Here is a 20,641-nt window from a genome sequence, read left to right on the forward strand (position 1 = left end):
TGTCCGTTACGCAGGTTTTATTTGACCTTGACCTCATTTTCACGGTCCATTGCTAAGTTTTAAGTGTTTGTGTTTTCGTCTGTTTTTCTTTATTTATAAGCAATAAGTCAACTATATTTGTTGTATTGAAGAATTGTTAGCTGTACATGTCTGCCTGGCATGGTTCATATGACCTTGACCTCATTTGCATGGTCCATTGATCAATGTTTCATTTTCTTGGTTAATGTTGAGTTTATGTGACAGTTGTAATAAAGCTTTATATTTAGGTCTATCAAGATAGTATCAATGATTAGTAAAGAAGGCGAGACATTTCAGTATGTGCACTCTTGTTTATTATTTCTCGTTTCTCGTTTTTTTTTGGTTTTCCTTTTTGAATGGTTTTACACTGGTTTGTAATTTTTAGATCCCTTTATAGCTTGCTGTTCATCGTGAGCAAAGTCTCTGTGTTAAAAACTGTACTTTGACCTTTAATGGTTTACTTTTATTAATTGTTAATTGGATGGATACTGGATATTATATTTATTTCTTCTTGCTCTCTTCAATTTTTTAAAGTGTGACCACAATTATATTATTTAATACAAATTAACAGTAATGATAGCAGTGAGTTGATGCTATGATTGAAACTAGTATCTTACCTTTTGGTTTAACAGGAATTGCTTTTTTCCCTAAAATATAAAAGCAAAGATTTTACCTCCATGCAGAATTGTCAATATACTGTTTTCATATTTAAATTGTCCGTGCAAAAATTTAACAGATAATTAAAACTTCACAGATTAGCGTTCAATACGCAATAGTGGTAATGTACAAAAGTATATCAATGATAGAGACTTATATCTTACCTTTTGGTTTTGCAGGTTTTACATTTGTGCGCAAAACGAAACAGAAATAATTCTATTTTTTTTAAAATATACTAGTATACAAATCATAACAAATAAATTCATGTTTTTTAATTTCATGCAATCTGACTAAAGTTGGATTATTACCTTCAATTTATTTATTAAGGACATAAAACATGGCATTTACTATCTATGTAACATTTTGTAATTGCATGATTAACATTTTTATATCAAACCTATTTTGATTCTGTATTTTTTTTTAAAACTAAACAGTTGACTTCTTGTTCAAAGAACTCAATAATGTAAGTTGGCCTCTATTTAAACATGTATTGCTAGAAACTAGTATCTTACCTTTTGGTTTTGCAGGTATGACTTTTTTCCCTAAAATATAAGAGCAAAGATTTCACGTCCATGCAGAATTGTCAATATCTTGTTTTCGTATTTAAATTGTCCGTGCAAAATTTTAGCAGATAATTAAAATTACACACAGATTGGCGTAAACACATTTTTTTATGTTAAGTAATTAAAACATTGAAAATGCACATTGTTACAAAAAACGATTTATATTTTTTTTACATAGATTTTTCATAAGTTACTGAAATGAAAAAAGACATGAACTGAGATTTGTTATTCATTGTCTAAATACTGGATATTATATTCCAAAGTAAATTGTTTAAACTTTCAACGTTATAGGTAAAAGTGATCCCTTGATCCGTTAAGTATAAAATTGATGAGAAGTGTTAATTTGAATCACACGCAAGCCTTCTAATGAAACAAGACTTGTATCGAATTTTATCTAATGATGTCATTATCATTTTATTTCTTAACACATGCAGATGTATCTTCTATTTTCCATCTTCAGACAGAACTGATTTGCCTAGTATGTAATCAAATAAAAACCAACTAATAAGGGAACTGTTGACCATAGTTATTTAAATAGTAAAATTGAGAGAAAAAATGGTTACAAGAAGCAAATAGGCACAATCTACATTGTCATTTATTGACCAGTCAAAGACATCAAAATATTGGCTCGAATTTAAATACCATAATTACATATCAAAGGTTAAAACCGACCCATCGATAAAAAAAGTTTAGTTAACCAAACATGATCGGATATGTAACAAACAGAACGTCTGATTTCTTAATTTTTCCTTATCATTTATGGATGTACATCTATCAAAAATACATTTTTTCAGGATTGCCATAATTCTTGAAACTAAATGAATTAAATTTGCTTGTTTTAAATTAAGGCATTTGGTAAAGATATGTGTTTTCTTATCAATATGCATTTAAGTCTTTTTTGTTGCTTGTTCTTGTGTTTTTATGTATTATATATTTATTTCTTTTTGCTTACTTCAATTTTTTATCTCATGCACAATATATTTGTTTGAATACAAAATAGTGGTTATAAACAAAAGTTGATTCGATGATAGAGTATAATATCATACCTTTTGGTTTTGCAGTTTTTACTTTTTTCCCTAAAATATAATGCAATAATTCTCTTTATTTTTCAAAATGTATACAAATAATTACAAATATTTTATTTCATGCAGTCTGACTCAACTTGGGTAATAACCTTCAATTCAAATGTAGACAATAACATGGAATTTACTTTCTATGCACCATTTTTAGAGCGGGATATACATGTCTTTAGCAAACTATTTTTATTATATAATTTCTTTTGAAAACTAAACAAATGACTACTTGGTAAAAAAAAATCGATAATGTTGTCTGGCCTCTAAAACATGTGTTGCTAGTTCTGTCTTTTTATGTGGTTCAAATTTATTTCATTCTTAAAATTTTTCAACGCGATACCAATATTGTATTTTTTAATACAGAATAATAGCAGTAAGTTGATCCTATGATAGAAACTAGTATCGTACCTCTTGGTTTTGCAAGAATGACTTTAAAAAAAACTTCCCAAAAAAACCGCATTTTTATAGTTTTGTTTCCCCTTCGTGATGTATATTTATTCTAATTTTTAATCTAAATTTAATCCTTCAACCTATTCTAAATGAAACTATTTACTAGTTTTTACAAACAAATACAAAAACATGATTCATATCACCAATTATGTAAATTAAAAGGGATTTCCATCCATGGTTATTTTAAGTCGGGGAATAACCACCATTTTTTTTTATACGAAACCGTTAGCATCCTTAGAAAATACAATGCTATTTTCAGTGTTTGGTACAGGTTGTCTGTTACTGTGCACAACAGTTAAACATAGAACTCAAAAGAAGAAGTCTAAGTAAGAAAACACTGTCAAACACATTCAAACATACTATCAACATTGACTTGTTTCCATATTTGTTTGAACTCTAAATTAATTTGATTAATCAAAGTGATCCAAAATTTCTAATGAAAATTCGCTAGTAATTGTGGATGCATTCAATCTGTCAATTAAATTTTAACGTGTGCATTGTTTTGGGAGTACGAGAAGCATACCTAAGCGTCTTTCAAAGGTATGTTGGTGCGTGTCTGTCGTTTGCCTAACGTAGATGGATTGCACGCTACGAAGGGAAAAAGTTTCATTTACGTATTTGGGACAATATCCCTAATGCGCTTTAAAAGGAACTCAAAAGTCACGTGTAAACAAAAAAATCCCTGTGTAGTGATATTTGACACTTGTCTATGATAAACAAGTGACTGAGCGTAACGATTTGAGTTAATTTTTGAAGAAGGGGAACACAGAATAAATGTGTAAAATTTTTGGAGCTATTAAATGTGTTCAAAGTATTAAAGGGGTAGGTCCGGTAAGAGCCCTTTCTGGCCCAAAAATATAGCAGTTTTACAAATTTCTTAAAATGTAAACTTTTAGTTATTTATTGGACAGTAGAATGGTTTTGCTACATAAATATTGGCTGTTTTTGGCAATACAATGCACAGATATTGAGTACTAGCACCATTAAGTCATGCTAAATTACTGAAATCATCAAAATTCAAGCATTTTAGTAAAATTTTAGACGGTTTCTTTGTAAAACGAAAGTGGCCGCATTCGTGTTCATCCAAAATATTAAAATGAAAGTTGTAATTGATGATAATACATAACATATATAAAGATTGAGGATGAACACGGATGCGGCCACTTTCGTTTTCTAATAAAACCATCTGAGAAGTGACATTTTTTCGCATATTTGGTAGATTTTAATATTTTAGCTTGAGTCGGGTCGTTTTATATAACTAGATAAATCTTTCACAAAAATAATTGAATCAAATGAAATAGACACTTAAGTGTTTAAAACTGGTCAAAATCTTTCGTCAGATGAAACTGAAATTTGAGGCCAAAATCGGTCCTTACCGGACCTACTCCTTTGTAAAGAACTTATTGTGTTAAAAATTGGTTTCCTTACCATAAGGAGTCGCATCACAAAAGGTTACTCGGGGTTCGTCAATTTACTAAAAAAAGTAATCTCACTTCGTACCCCGAAAATTTAACCACATATGTCAAAATGTATCAGCTTCGAAACGAGCCATCACACATATCCAAGTTAACGATATCGACTGAGCAACAGAAGAAAATGATACCATAACGGCCTATGGAGAAACTAATAAGCATCTTGACCAATTTGAGACGCGTCCCGGTCGTGGATTGTACGTTCAATTATGGGGTGTTACAAACACACCCGCATACGTTTTAGATGAATTAAAACGTGCGTGTAGCTTACAGGTATACGCTAGACACACGCTTTCCTCAAGTTGTAGCTTTCACCAAGCATATTTCGAAGTACTTTAAACTTATTTTAAGCGCGTTTAACGATTGCTTATCGTTCCTCTGACGTGTAACTAATGCATATCGACTTTGTCAATTTTCTGTGTACGTTTGTTGCACGCCGGTCTGTACGTCATTGATGACGCCGGCACAAATTGTTTTTCATTTGTCATTTCTTGACCTTTCATAGTTTACTATTCGGTTTTGTGGTTTTTCTTCTTATTGTTGAACGGACGCTATAGTTGTTAATGTTTATGTCCTTTGATGAAAATATAGTTCCTTGCAAATGATTGGGAGTTACTCTAAACATTGCTCTCATTGATGTAAAAGTTAAAAATCCTGCAGAAAAGATGTCATAACCAAAAGGAATAAAATACAGAAAGACTACCTATATGTTATTTAATGCCATCTGTTGTATTTTTCAAAAGTTTTAATGCATTTATATATATGCCCCTTACAGACCTACGATTGCTGTTTAACTTTTCTGGGTGATTGTTAATTCTTTTCTTTTCATTGAAATATAGGAGCCAGTCAAAACTTGAAAAAAAATACTCCTTCTTAAATAAAACTATTTAAAGATAAAGCAGTCTTTTGTTCCTCATTGCTCTTTGTACTCTTTTGGCTTTATAACGTTTTTGATCTGAGCGTCACTGGCTAGTCTTGTTGAGACGAAACGCACGTCTGGCGTCTTAAATTATAACTTTGGTACGTTTGGTAACTTTTTAGATCATTTCAATTCAACAATTTAATAACAAATTCTGAATTTTCTTATAAATTAAAATCAGCGGATTTTCTGTTTTCCCTTAATTAATAAAACAGATGTCAGTACAAACATACAACCAGATAGATTGTTATATAAATCTTAAAATGATTACCTGTATGGCCTATCACTTGAACTTCTGCCAAACTGAGAATTCCCTTTACGCGTTTCAAAATTTTCACATAGCGGCCTGAGATTGGAGTCTTGCATGATAACACTACGAGTTGTCCATTTTTACCAGGTCCTTTAAAATTACTACAATGTTTCATCTTATGACGATTTTGTCCAACGGTAACCTCTATATTCTGCAGCCGTTTGCCTAAAAAGATATCCATATGCAGTGTATATACATTGTTCTTTATAAAAAGCCTTAATTTAAATCATCATTGATTGATTTCTTGTGAGCCATTTAACATCTGTTCGAAATTATTTCAGGCATATTCAGGACACATACATTCCAGTATCTAATGAACTGTTAGATAGTAAGTTTTAATACCCCTCCTCTATATTAATTTTGATTTAAGACTGTCATATCGTTTTAACAAAATCACTTCTTAGAATGCCTGAGTTTAACTGAGTCGATCAAGTGACCAGAAGGAATCAACAGGTATCATCCTCTTTATTCACTTCATCTGTATGGCCCAAGATTACAGAAAGGTTTAAATTTCATATACAAGATAATGAAACCATTTTTAAAATTACATTCCTTTTTAGTTTCTTGTTTTTCTTGATATTAGACAGAGTGACCTCAAACACAAATCAGATCGTTCTTTTATTAAATGTGACTTATATGTGTTTTTTTTTTCTTCCAAGACAGTATTGTATTTAATCATATATATCCTAAAATTTAAAACAGTTTAAAAGTGTTTTTTTATGAGCAGATTACTTATTACATGACATAAAAAAAAAATCTAAAGATATTAGAACATTACTTAATTTAAATTAATTTTGTTGATAGTTTTATGATTAACATATTATCATATAAACGTGTCTATTAAAGTGCATTATTTAAAAATTAAAAGTTCACACTCTTCTAACACACGCTTATTCATTTTGAATGTACTTTTCTTCTGACTCCCTACCACAGCAGTTTTTTCTGTTGGTAATTTTTATCTGCTCTACGCTGACAGTTTTCCCCAAATCAACACTCCAATATGGATAATATTGCCACTTTGTGTGTGTAAACGTGTTTTCCTCTCCATCTATTGCCTTTGAAGCAGCAAATCTTGAACTATGTGTTGAACTCTGTGATGCTTTTCCTTGAAGGGCATAGTTAGTTCCTGTAGGAAATTAATACATAAAAAAGTCAGCATATGCATATATGCTCCAGTTGATTAAATATTCCAGAATTTGTATTTCTTCGATAGAAGGTTGCTGCTCACAATAAAACTATACAACAAAAAGATCAATTAGTGATGTGTAATTCACCCCTTTGTAAAGTCTTCGACCGCCACCAAGATTTAGGGAATTGTCATGAACTATCTAATTTACAAATGATGATTGATATGTTTGGCTTGTCATAACCATACCCCGTCCTCCTTTTACAGTATGTGACCTACCAGGATTAGCCTTATCACCGGTTTTGCACTGAAATGAGCAGCCCAACGGTTGCCGCATGGGGTGCAGGATATGTCTACCATTCGGACGCCTGCTATCCCAACATTTATTTGCTGGGTTCGTCTTACTCAGTTTAGACTTTAACTGTTTTTTTTTATGCTGTTTGTCTTTTAATTGTTTTATTATTTTGCTATGATCTTGTCAATTTTTGTGACCCTTTGATATCTTTCTCCTCTGTTTTTGTTTCACCATAACTAATCAATTAAAAATGTTATTTCAGATTTGGGGTACTTTGACGTTATATTCATCAACTGTGTAACGAATTATTGAATTTATATTAATAAGAAACATGCAATTATGTTGACATTATTGTCGTTTTTACCCTATATGTGAAAACCAAATAAAAAAAACCATGGAAATGACACAATTAAAATTTAATCCATTTTTGGTATTATGATGATATATCTGCATGCCAAATATCTTAGGCCTAGTTCAAAAGACGAACAAAAATGGCCATTATGTACTTTTTGAATAGATTTTGCTCTCATTTAATGAACCAATTTAAGGGTACGGCGTATTCAATAGTTATCAAAAGTACAAGGATTATTAAATACCAAAAATTAAACGGTTAATTTTTTTTTAAATTTTGCAAGAACAACCGACTTGTACAGCACTCTAAATGCTTAGTTTAAAAAAAAAAACTCAAATACTAGAAGCACAGCATTCACTTTTTGGGGCTGATTCTGATACCCCCTATTAAAGTTCGGGCAAAAATTTAAATCCGGAATAAAAGACTTACAAGAAAAGGGTATCATTTTATAATATTCGCCTCAGTTATCATTATTAACTCTGAAATTGTCAATTTAAGATCAATTGTATTTTAAATAACATATTTTACCCATATTTCTGAAACTTCCAAATATGGCCGATATTAGCATGTAAAAGATGCATTATTTGATTTGCCAAATCTTTTAAACCTAAGGTTAAAATCTTTTATTTTTTTTACAGAAAGTTTAGGTTGGCCTTGTTTATCAATGAAACAAAGTTAAGAAAAAATAAACGACCGGTTTTTTTGGGATATAGTGCGGGGTACCACCTTACTTAGCTTCAATTAAAATAGGTTGAATGATTAAAATTTTATTAAAAATTAGATATACATGTTGTAAGGGGAGACAACACTGTGGCTTTATCTAGGCAGGCGAACGTACCCTGAAGCAAGAATTTTTTGAAAAACCAGGTTTAAATCTATGAAATTCATACAGTTTTGATAATGTAAATGTGCCTGTATCATGCCTACATGAATATGCACATAGACTGATTTCAGGTTTTTTATGTCAGATTAGGCATTAATTTTCTGATTTTTTTCTATATAAAAAACTTTTTTAGAATATCAAAAGGACACTTAATTTTCATGAACTAGAGAAACTTTTGATTCCAGTGATAACTACTTTTATACAAGTATCTTTATTAATAATACTCCCACTAAGTGTCACTTATAAATGATCCCCTAAAAATGACGTTATAGTAAAAAATGTTGAGCTTTAATGTTCAAGACTGTCATGGAGAAGCCCTGATTATCGTCGAAGACCATGAGGTCAAAATTGTCTGAAAGGACCGAAATGTCGTCCTCCATTTATAATAGATTGGACACAGTGTCGTCGGGTCACTTCAGACGCTTTGTCTGCCTACTCTAAAATTAGGTGCAAACGTGAAAAATCTGATAAAAAATCTCTAGACAGCTATTTGAATAAAAATTTTATTACTGTTGATATTCGAATATCTCATTTTGAAAACAATTCTGCAATTAATAAAAGGGTCCATAATATTCCAATTGTGTTCAAGGCAGCCAATAATGTAGTGGTGGTGTGAGGTATATACTACTCAGAAGTTATTATCAATTCCTCTACATTCTTACTTTACTGAACATTCTTGATGCGTACAAATATCCCCATCTATAATGATTGGCCCAGTAGTTTCAAAGGAAATTGTTAGTAAAAATTTACAAAGTTTATAAAATTGTTAAAAATTGACTATAAAAGGCAATAACTCCTTAAGGGGTCAATTGACCATTTTGGTCATGTGACTTATTTTAATCTGTATCTATAATGAACTTGGTCCAGTTAGTTTCAGTAGAAAATGATGGTGAAAATTTACAAATTTTATGAAAATTGTTAAAATTTGACTATGAAGGGCAATAACTCCTTAGGAGGTCAATTGACCATTTTGGTCAATTGACTTATTTGTAAATCTAACTCAGCTGAACAATATTGCTGTTTACAGTTTATCTCTATCTATAATAATATTCAAGATATTAACCAAAAACAGCAAAATTTCCTTAAAATTACCAATTCAAGGGCAGCAACCTAACAACGGGTTGTCTGATTCATCTGGAAAATTTAGAGCATATAGATCTTGACCTGAATAACAATTTTACCCCATGTCAGATTTGCTCTAAATGCTTTGGTTTTTGAGTTATAAGCCAAAACTGCACTTTACCCCTATATTCTATTTTAAGCCATGGCGGCCATCTTGGATGGTTGACCGGGTCATCGGACACATTTTTCAGACTAGATACCCAAATGATGATTGTGGCCAAGTTTTGTTAAATTTGGCCCTGTAGTTTTAGAGGAGAAGATTTTCTAAAAGATTACTAAGATCTACGAAAAATGGTTAAAAATTGACTATAAAGGGCAATAACTCCTAAAGGGGTCAACTGACCATTTCACTGATGCTGACTTATTTGTAAATCTTTTTTTGCTGAACATTATTGCTGTTTACAGTTAATCTCTATCTATAATAATATTCAAGATATTAAACAAAAACAGCAAAATTTCCTTAAAATTACCAATTCAGTGGCAGCAACCTAACAACTGGTTGTCCGATACATCTGAAAATTTCAGGGCAGATATATTTTGACCTGAATAACAGATTTGCTCTAAATGCTTTGGTTTTTGAGTTATAAGCCAAAAACTGCACTTTACCCCTATGTTCTATTTTAGGCCATGGCGGTCATCTTGGATGGTTGGCTGGGTCGTTGGACACATTTTTTAAACTAGATTCCCCAATGATGATTGTGGCCAAGTTTGGTTAAATTTGGCACAGTAGTTTCAGAGGAGAAGATTTTTGTAAAAGTTAACGACGACAGACGACGACGACGGACGACGACCGCCAAGTGATGAGAAAAGCTCACTTGGCCCTTCTGGACAGGTCAGCTAAAAAATGTACAAAAATGGTTACAGAAGGGGGCATTTCCCCTGTTTGATATGCTCATTTTTTGACCTGCAGACAAATTTTACAAGATCAATCCAAAAGCACTTTCTTCTGTGAAGCCATCTGAACCAGAGATTTTTGTAGTTTTTATCCTTTTCAATGCTAATGTTAGATCACTAAAGGTAATATAACCTTCTAAAGACTCTTTTTCATTATCATTTAATTTAGGTGTTTGAAATGGTATTTTTCCCCTGAGGATTAACATCTTTTATACTCTTTTGTCTTCGGTAAAGCTCTTCATAAAATAATTTTGTTTGCATCAAGATTTCTTTTTGATTTTCTACTACACTGTTATCATTTATAATCAAAAACGGATAAAATAAATTAAAGTAATGAAGAATAGTTGATTCAATGATATAAACTAATAACTTACTTATTGGTTTTGCAGGTTTTACATTTTTATCTGAAATGAGAAAGCAATATCGCAAAATTTTCAAATTGCATACAAATATTTACAAATAAATTGATGATTTTTATTAATTTTATGCAATCTGACTCAATGTGAATTATAACCTTCTATTAATTTTTAGAAAAAAACCATCGAAAATTGTATCTTTGGAACATTTTTATAGCGTGATATACATTTTTATATCAAACCTATTTTGATTCTGTGATATCTTTTTAAAACTTAATAAATGACTTCTTGTCAAGAAAACACAATAACTTTAGCCAGCCTCTTCTTGATTCACCTTCCTTTGGAACACATGTGATTACTCCCTGCTTCTGTTTGACGGACATTACTCTACTTCGTATGCATCATTCATTGACCTGAAGACAAAATTTCCAATATCTATCCAAAACACTTTCTGTTGGAAAGCCATCTGAACCGGGGCTTTTACTTTTTTTCATCCTTTTCAATGCTTGTGTTAGATCAAGTAAGGTAATATCACTTCTAAAGAATCTTTTTCATTATCATTTAATTTATGTGTTTGAAATGGTATTTCCCCTGATAGATTGACTTTTTTTTATTCTCTCTTGTTTTCTGTAAAGCTTCTCATTAATTTTGTTTGCGTCAAGATTTCTTTTTGATTTTCTACTTCAATGTTATCATTAATAATATTTTTTAAAATTTCATGCAATCTGACTCAACTTTTATTATAACCTTCAATTTATTTTTAAGGACAAAAACAAGGGATTTACTATCTATGCAAAATTTTGTTATTGCATGATAAACTTTTTAAAATCAAACCTATTTTGATTCTATAATTTTTTTTAAACTTAGCAATTGACCACTTGTTCAAAAGATTCAATAATGTAACCTGGTCTCTATTTAAACATGTGTTGTTAGAAACTAGTTTCTTACCTTTTGGTTTTGCAGGAATTACTTTTTTCCCTAAAATATAAGAACAAAGATTTCACGTCCATGCAGAACTGTCTATATCTTGTTTTCGTATTTAAATTGTCCGAGCAAAAATTTAGCAGATACTAAAACCTTCATACGGATTGGGGTAAACACATGAGTTTTGGTGTATAAATTCATGCAATTATGTAGATATTGTTGTGTTATGCTTAATGTGATAATTACGTATTTTAAAACATGGAAAAGGCACATTTTTACAAAAAAAAACAAACGATTTCCATTTTTTTTTTTTAGATTTTACATAAGTTACTGAAATAAAAAAAAAACATGAACTGAGAATTTGTTATTCATTGTCTAAATACTGGATGTTATATTTCAAATCAACATATTCCAAAGTCAATTGTAAACTTTCAACGTTATAGTTAAAGTGTACCCTTTTTTTGAAAAGTATTGAATTGATGAGAGGTGTTGATTTGAATCATACGCAAGCCTTCTAATAAAACAATACTTGTATCGAATTTAAACTTATGATGACATGATTATTTTATTTCTCAACACATGCGGATGCATCTTTTTTTTCCCCATCTTCAGACAGATCTGATTTGCCTATGTAATCAATGAAAAACCCACTAATAAGGAAACTGTTGACCATAGTTATTTGAATAGTAAAATTGAGAAAAATGGTAACAAGAAGCAAATAGACAAAATCTACATTGTCATTTTTTGACCCATCAAAGACATCAAAATATTGGCTCGCATTTGAATACCATAATTACATATCAAAGGTGAAAATAGACCCATCGATACAAAAAGTTGAGTTAACCAAACATGATCGGATAACAGACAGAACGTCTGATTCCTTAATTTTTCCTTATCATTGATGGATGAACATCTATCAAAAATACATTTCTTCAGGATTCCCATAATTCTTGAAACTAAATAAATTAAATTTGCTTGTTATGAATTAAGCAAATTGGTAAAGATATGTTTTTCCTTATTAATACGCATTTTAGTCTTCTTTGTTGCTAGTTCTGTCTTTTTATGTGTTATACATTTGTTCAAACAAAGAGATCAACTGGTAAACAAGTTTAGCAATGTAGTAATGGTTTAAAACAAATATAAATATGGCCCAAATTAAGTACACCTTTTAGGGTGCGCTCGAATTTAGTGACTGGACATGAGGTGATTTGAAATTTACAGGTTGTTTACAACTTTTTGTTAACAATAAATGCTAGCACATCATAGAAAAGCAAGTGAGTAATTTAAGTTTAAAGTTTTATATGAAAAATCTCTGTATTAAAAGCTGTGGATTTTCTGTAAAAAACTTGGTTTATTCGTCACAAGGTCCTCTTTTTTTTTTTATTAAATGCAACCAAACAGTAAATAATAATGCTTTACATCAAGTTTCCCCTTGGTTTATGTACAAAATGGCCGGTCTATTTTCTTCATTATATCTGTATATCTGATACTATTGAAACTTAAAAAGTGTATACAAAACTGGTTACAGAAGGGGGTCATAAACCTAAAAAAATGTCTTAATTTACCTTCCTTTGGAATACATGTCATTACTCACTGCTTCTGTGTAACGGACATTTCCCTATTTCATATGCATCATTTTTTGACATAAAAACAAATTTTCCAATATCTATCCAAAATCACTTTCTGCTGTGAAGCCATCTGAACCGGGGCTTTTATTACTTTTCATCCTTTTCAATGCTAGTGTGAGATCACTTAAAGTAATGTAACCTTCAAAAGAATCTTTTTCATCATCATTTAATTTAGTTGTTTGAAATGGTATTTCCCCTGATAGATTGACAACTTTTATACTCTTTCGTCTTCTGTAAAGCTTCTCAGAAAATAATTTTGTTTGCGTCAAGATTCTTTTTGATTGTCTACTACAGTGTTATCATTAATAATTACAAACTGAACATAATAGTAATGAACACTAGTTGATTCAATGATAGAAACTATTTCTCTGAAATGGGAAAGCAATATTGCTAAATTTTTCAAATTGCATACAAATATTAACGACTGCATCAATTTTTTTGATGATTTTTGAATTTCATGCAATCTTCTTCAACTTGAATTATAACCTCCATATAATTATTAAAAAAAAACAAGAAAAATTGTATCTATGAAACATTTTTTATAGCTTGATATACATTTTTATATCAAACCTATTTTTTTCTGTATTTTTTTTTAAAACTGAACAAATGACTTCCTGTTCGAAGAACTCAAACAGTTGAACCAGATTTTAATAAAACATGTGTTGTAAGTTTTGTCTTTTTATGTCTTTTTTTTTTCTTCTCTTTTTCTATCATTTAACGCTTGCTTAGTATTGTTTTTTTAATACAGGATAACAGTAATAATAGCAGTAATTATGACAAAAACTAGTATCTTACTTTTAGGGTTTGAAGGAGTTACTTTTCCTCCGAAAATATAAGAGCAATGCTTTTCCTTTTCAAAACATAAACAAATAATCTAAAAAAAATCATGTTTTTTTAATTTCATGAAATATGACTCTACTTGGATTTACTTTTCAAATCATTTGTTAGACAAAACACAAAGAAAAACTTATCTATGTTTTTTGTATTTTATTTAAACTGAATTTCCTTTTTGAAGAACTCAAAAAGTTAAACCAGATTTTAATAAAACATGTGTTGTAAGTTTTGTCTTTTTATGTATTTTGTTTTTTTCTCTTTTTATATCTTTAAACGCTTGCTTAGTATTGTTTTTTTTAATACACGATAACAGTAATAATAGCAGTAATTTATTTTTTTATGACAAAAACTAGTATCTTACTTTTAGGGTTTAAAGGAGTTACTTTTCCACCGAAAATATAAGAGCTATAGTTTTCTTTTTCAAAACAGAAACAAATAATCACAAAAAAGATCATGGTTTTTCAATATCATGAAATATGACTCTACTTGGATTTACTTTTCAAATCATTTGTTAGACAAAACACAAAGAAAAACTTATCTATGCAATATTAATTTTTATATTAAACCTATTTTGATCCTGATATTTAATTTAAAACTGAACAAATAAATCATAGTAATGAAAAATAGTTGATTCAATGATACAAACTAATATCTTACCTATTGGTTTTGCAGGTTTCACTTTTTTCTCTGAAATGGAAAAGCAATATTTCTAAATTTTTAAAAATGCATGCAAATATTTACAAATAAATTGATGATTTTCTTAATTTCATGCAATCTACCTCAACTTTAATTATAACCATCAATTAATTATTAGAATAAAACCAAGGAAAATTGTATCTATGCAACATTTTTATAGCGTGATATACATGTTTATATCAAACCTATGTTTTTTGTATTTTTTTAAATCTGAATTTCCTTTTTGAAGAACTCAAAAAGTTAAACCAGATTTTAATAAAACATGTGTTGTAAGTTTTGTCTTTTTATGTATTTTGTTTTTTTCTCTTTTTATATCTTTAAACGCTTGCTTAGTATTGGTTTTTTTTTAATACATGATAACAGTAATAATAGCAGTAATTTATTTTTTTATGACAAAAACTAGTATCTTACTTTTAGGGTTTGAAGGAGTTACTTTTCCACCGAAAATATAAGAGCTATAGTTTTCTTTTTCAAAACAGAAACAAATAATCACAAAAAAGATCATGGTTTTTCAATATCATGAAATATGACTTTACTTGGATTTACTTTTCAAATCATTTGTTAGACAAAACACAAAGAAAAAACTATCTATGGAATATTAATTTTTACATTAAACCTATTTTGATCCTGATATTTAATTTAAAACTGAACAAATAAATCATAGTAATGAAAAATAGATGATTCATTGATAGAAACTAATATCTTACCTATTGGTTTTGCAGGTTTTACTTTTTTCTCTGAAATTGAAAAGCAATATTTCTAAATTTTTAAAAATGCATGCAAATATTTACAAATAAATTGATGATTTTCTTAATTTCATGCAATCTACCTCAACTTTAAAATTATAACCATCAATTAATTATTAGAATAAAACCAAGGAAAATTGTATCTATGCAACATTTTTTATAGCAGGATATACATGTTTATATCAAACCTATGTTTTTTGTAATTTTTTTTAAACTGAACTTCCTTTTCGAAGAACTCAAAAAGTTAAACCAGAATTTAATAAAACATGTGTTGTAAGTTCTGTCTTTTTATGTCTTTTTTTTTCTCTTTTAACACTTGCTTAGTATTGGGGTTTTTTTTTTTTAATACAGGATGACAGTTATAATAACAGTATTTTTTTTTTATGACAAAAACTAGTATCTTACTTTTGGGTTCTGAAGGAGCAACTTTTTTTCCCTCAAATATGAGAGCAATACTTTTCTTTTTCAAAATGTAAGCAAATAATCACAAAAATAGCATGTTTTTTAAGTTTTTGAAATATGACTCTACTTGTATTTAACATTCAAATCATTTGTTAGACAAAACACAAGAAATAAACTATCTGTGCAATATTAATTTTTATATGAAACCAATTTTGATCTTGATATTTAATTCAAAACCAAACAAATAAATCATAGTAATTAACAATAGATGATTCAATGATAGAAACTAATATCTTACCTATTGGTTTTGCAGGTTTCACTTTTTTCCCTAAAATAAAAAAGCAGTAATTTTTTTACTATTCAAAATGCATACAAATATTTACAAATACATTAATTACTTTTTGATTTAATGTGAACTTGCATATTCAGTTCATATGTAGACTTGTTTGTCAATTTGTTTTTTTAATATTTCTCGTTTCTGCTTTTTTTAAGATTATACCATTGGTTTTCCGTTTAAATGGTTTAACATTTGTAATGTTATGTCTCTTTATAGCTTTCTGTTCGTCGTGAGCTATGTCTGCGTGCTGAAGACGGTACTTTGCCCTATAATGGTTTACTTTTATTAATTTTTTACTTGGAAGGAGAGTTGTCTAATTGGCACTCATACCATAGCTTCTTATATCCAAAAAACAAGGAATTTACTATCTATGCAACATTTTTTATAGCGTGATTAATGTTTTTATATCAAACCTTTTTTTATCTTGTTTTTTAATTACAAACTAAACAAATGAATCATATTTATGAATAGTAGTTGATTCAATGATGAAAACTAATTTCTTACTTATTTGCTTTGCTGGTGTCACTTTTTTCTCTGAAATTGAAAAGCAATATTTCTAAATTTTCCAAAATGAATTCAACTATTTACAAATAAATGGATGATTGTTTTGAATTTCATGCAATTTGACTAAACTAAGATTTTTACCTTTAATTAGTTTTAGGACAAAAACCAAGGAAAAAGTGAAAACACAAAAATACTCAACTCCGAGGAAAATTCAAAAAGGAAAATCCAAAAACAAAAGGCAAAATCAAAAGTCCAAACACATCAAACGAATGGATAACAACTGTCATATTCCTGACTTGGTACAGGCATTTTCTAATGTAGAAAAAGGTGTATTGAACCTGGTTTTATAGCTAGCTAAACCTGTCACTTGTATGACAGTCGCTATTGTGTTACTGCAACATTTTTTTAAAGCGTGATTTACATTTTTAAATCAAACCTATTTTGATTCTGCGATATCGTTTGAATACTAAATAAATGACTTCTTGTAAAGAAAAACTCAATAATTTTAGCTGGCCTCTGAAAACATGTGTTCCTACTTCTGTTTTCTATTTTAAAGAAACTCATCATAGAAACCAGGACTAAATTTTGTATATACGCTAGACGCGCGTTTCGTCTACAAAAGACTCACCAGTGACGCTCATATAAAAAAAGTTAAGAAGGCCAAATGAAGTACAAAGTTGAAGAGCATTGAGGACCAACATTCCTATTTTGTCCATAAACTTTTAAAATGATTCTTGAACACAGTCCGATACTAATTATATATTATTAGGGTGTGCTTTTGTCAATGGTTTTAACTTATTCAAGGCTGAAAACAAGAATGTGTCCAAAGTACCCGATTCCCCACTCGCACTATCATTTTCCATGTTTAATGGGCCGTGAAATTGGGTAAAAAATCAAATTTGGCATTAAAATTAGAAAGATCATACCTTAGGGAACATGTGCACTAAGTTTAAATTTGATTTGACTTCAACTTCATCAAAAACTACCTGGACCAAAAACTTTAATCTGAAACTTGCACTTTCATTTTCTATGTTCAGTGGACCATGAAACTGGGGTCTAAAGTCTTATGTGGCTTTAAAATTAGAAAGATCATATCATAAACAACATGTGTACTAAGTTTCAAGTCGATTGGACTTCATCTTCATCATAAACTACCTTGACCAAAGACTTAAACTTGAAGCGAGAGGAACGGACGAACAGACAGACGAACAAACAGACAGACGGACGCACAGACTAGAAAACATAATGTCCCTCTACAATCGTTGGAGGGGCATAAAAAAAAGCCAAGTAATACATACCACAATAAGGTATAGCACAATACTCCCATCTTTTGTTGAGATCAGTTGTATAGCACCATGGACCATGCGGCATATTATCTGGATTACGACAATAGTTCTTCTGGTCAGCCAATTTCTTACTAAGTTTATGTTTTTGTGGGGTTTGCGATCCCCAGGCCTGACATGTTCTACCCGATTTGGTTTTACTAATGCTTCCTCCATAATTAGTTCCTAACAGATTTATTCTACACTCTTGGCCTATAAAACAGATGGTTTTTATTAAATGTAACTCTCGTATCAAAGATTGGTGCACAAAACATATTTTTTATGTGTCTTTCCCAAGTCAGGAGCCTGTAATTTAGTGGTTGTCGTTAGTTTATGCGCCGCATACTTGTTTTTCATTCATTTTTTTTTATATGAATAAAAGGGCAATTAGTTTTCTACTTTGAATTAATCTACATTGTCATTTCGGGGCTTTTTATAGCTTACTATGTTGTATAGGCTTTGTTCATTGTTGAAGCCCCTACGGTGACCGATCTATAGTTGTTAATTTCTTTGTTACTTTGGTCTCTTGTGGAGAGTTGTCTCATTGGGAATCATACCACATATTTTTTTTTATATTACAGTTATTGATACAAGAACAAAATGCAATGCATTGGTTCCATTTTGCATTTAAACATTTGGTAAAGATATCTATTTTGTAAAGACAAAATATGATTTAGTAATAGTAGCTAACACCTTCCATTTGGTTTTGCAAGTAATTCTTTTCCCCCTTAAATGCAAGAGTAATATTTATCATTTTTCAAAATGTATACCTATTATTACAAATGAATTTATGACTTTTTAATTTGTATTATGACCTTCAATTCATTTGATAGACAAAAACAAGGAATTAATATCTATGCGACATTTTTTATAGCGTGATATAAATTGGTATATTAAACCTCTTCTGATTCTATAATTTCTTTTAAAACAAAAAATAATGACTTCTTGTTAAAAAAAAATCTCAGTAAATTTAGCTTGCCTCTAAAAAAAAACAAGTGTTTCTAGTGTTTCATATAAAAATTTTCTAAAATTGACCGATATTGTATTTTTTAATACAGAATAGCGGTTATACTAGCATTTAGATAATTGATAAAGGAAATTAGTATCTTACCTTTTGGTTTTGCAGGAATTACTTTTTTCCCGCAAATATAAGAGCAACGATTTTACGTACTTGCAGATTTGTCAATATATTGATATGTTAACATATTTGAATTGTTCGTTGAAAAATAAGAAGATACTTAAAACTACACAGATCGTCATTAAAACATGTTCTTTTACATAAAAACATACAACTTTTTTGATATTGTTTTCATTGTTAATTCTTTTTTCTCTTTTTAATTTCTTGACCTGTTCTTGTGAACAATAGTGTATTTGTTAGTTCAGAATAACGGTAATTATAGACATAAATTGATCCTATGATAGGAACTAGTAGCTTACCTTTTGGTTTTGCCGGAATTACTTTTTTTCCTGAAATTATTAACTAATGATTTTACGTGCATGCAGTTTTGTTAATATCATGTTTCCATATTTAGATTTAGCGTGCAAAATTGGTAAATAATTAAAACTACACAGATTTGCATTAAAACATATTTTTTTAACAAAAACATGCAATTATGTTGATATTGTTGTCATTGTTTATTCTTCTTTCTCTTTTTAATTTCTTAACTTGTGAATAATATTGTATTTGTTAATACAGAGTAGCGGTTATTCAAGCCATTAGTTGATTATTTTCTGATAGAAACTTGTATCTTACCTTTTGGTTTTGCCGGAATTACTTTTTTTCCTGAAATTATTGACCAATGATTTTACGTGCATGCAGATTTGTCAATACCATGTTTCCATATTTAGATTAAGCGTGCAAAATTGGTAGATAATTAAAGCTAAACAGATTGATGTTAAAATAAGACTATTTTGATAAAAACATGAGGCCATTTGTTTTTACCTCCGAACTGTTACACATTTGTCATTTCATATTTTTCAGTACTTATTATTAAGTATTGTCTTTTTTACTTGCTGAAAGACGAAGGAATTACTTTTTTTTACTAAAATACAAGAGCAAAGATAATATTGCATTAACATTTATGTTCCTTACAGATCAGCGATTGCTGTTTTACAGCGTAAAATTTATTTATATATGAAAAGTATTTTGATTCTGTATTTCTCTTTTAAAAACTAAACAAATGACTACTTATAAAAAAAACACCTCTGTAAAGTTAGCTGGCCTCTAAAAAAACACGTGATTCTAGTGGTTCATATTGCTGTCTTCTTGCTTTCTTCAATTTTTCAGCATGTGACCAATATTGAATTTTTCTATACAGAATAACTGTAAAACTAGCAGTTAGGTGATTCGTTCTGAAAACTAGTATCTTACCTTTTGGTTTTGCAGGAATTACTTTTTTCCCTAATAATATAAGAGCAATGATTTTACGTGAATGCAGATGTATCAATATCATGTTTCCATATTTAAATTGTTCATGCAAAAATAAGCAGATAAATAAAACCACACAGATTGGCATTAAAACATATTTTTTTTATAGACACATGCAATTTAGTTGATATTGTTGTCTTTATTACCCTTTTTGTGATAAATAAGTATTTAAAAGCGAGAAACAATTTTATACCTTGTAAATAAAACAATAACGTATGAAAGGTAAAAACAAGCCTATCAATAAAAAGTTTAGTTAAGCAAACTTGGTTGGATCGGTGAGAGACAGACAATTAATTTCTTAATGTTATTTTTTGTTGATGGATGTACATC

At 29.6% G+C, this 20,641-nt stretch overlaps 1 protein-coding gene across 1 annotated transcript in view; it reads right to left on the reverse strand.

The window, feature by feature from the left end:
* LOC134722967 (uncharacterized) overlaps positions 1-20,641 on the reverse strand; it is a 167,620-nt gene that overhangs the window by 107,312 nt on the left and 39,667 nt on the right. Inside the window, exons 33-47 of the mRNA XM_063586601.1 lie at positions 20,255-20,284; positions 19,637-19,666; positions 19,320-19,350; positions 18,995-19,023; positions 17,860-18,096; positions 16,562-16,591; positions 16,019-16,048; positions 15,280-15,309; positions 14,534-14,563; positions 10,509-10,538; positions 6,391-6,588; positions 5,424-5,627; positions 2,285-2,314; positions 1,188-1,217; positions 636-665 (exon numbers count right to left, since the gene is read on the reverse strand). Of these exons, the coding sequence (XP_063442671.1) occupies positions 636-665; positions 1,188-1,217; positions 2,285-2,314; positions 5,424-5,627; positions 6,391-6,588; positions 10,509-10,538; positions 14,534-14,563; positions 15,280-15,309; positions 16,019-16,048; positions 16,562-16,591; positions 17,860-18,096; positions 18,995-19,023; positions 19,320-19,350; positions 19,637-19,666; positions 20,255-20,284 (999 nt within the window). The remainder of the gene's footprint in view (positions 1-635; positions 666-1,187; positions 1,218-2,284; positions 2,315-5,423; positions 5,628-6,390; positions 6,589-10,508; positions 10,539-14,533; positions 14,564-15,279; positions 15,310-16,018; positions 16,049-16,561; positions 16,592-17,859; positions 18,097-18,994; positions 19,024-19,319; positions 19,351-19,636; positions 19,667-20,254; positions 20,285-20,641) is intronic.

This window comes from Mytilus trossulus, chromosome 6, assembly GCF_036588685.1.
Source record: "Mytilus trossulus isolate FHL-02 chromosome 6, PNRI_Mtr1.1.1.hap1, whole genome shotgun sequence".
Classification (NCBI taxonomy): domain Eukaryota; kingdom Metazoa; phylum Mollusca; class Bivalvia; order Mytilida; family Mytilidae; genus Mytilus; species Mytilus trossulus.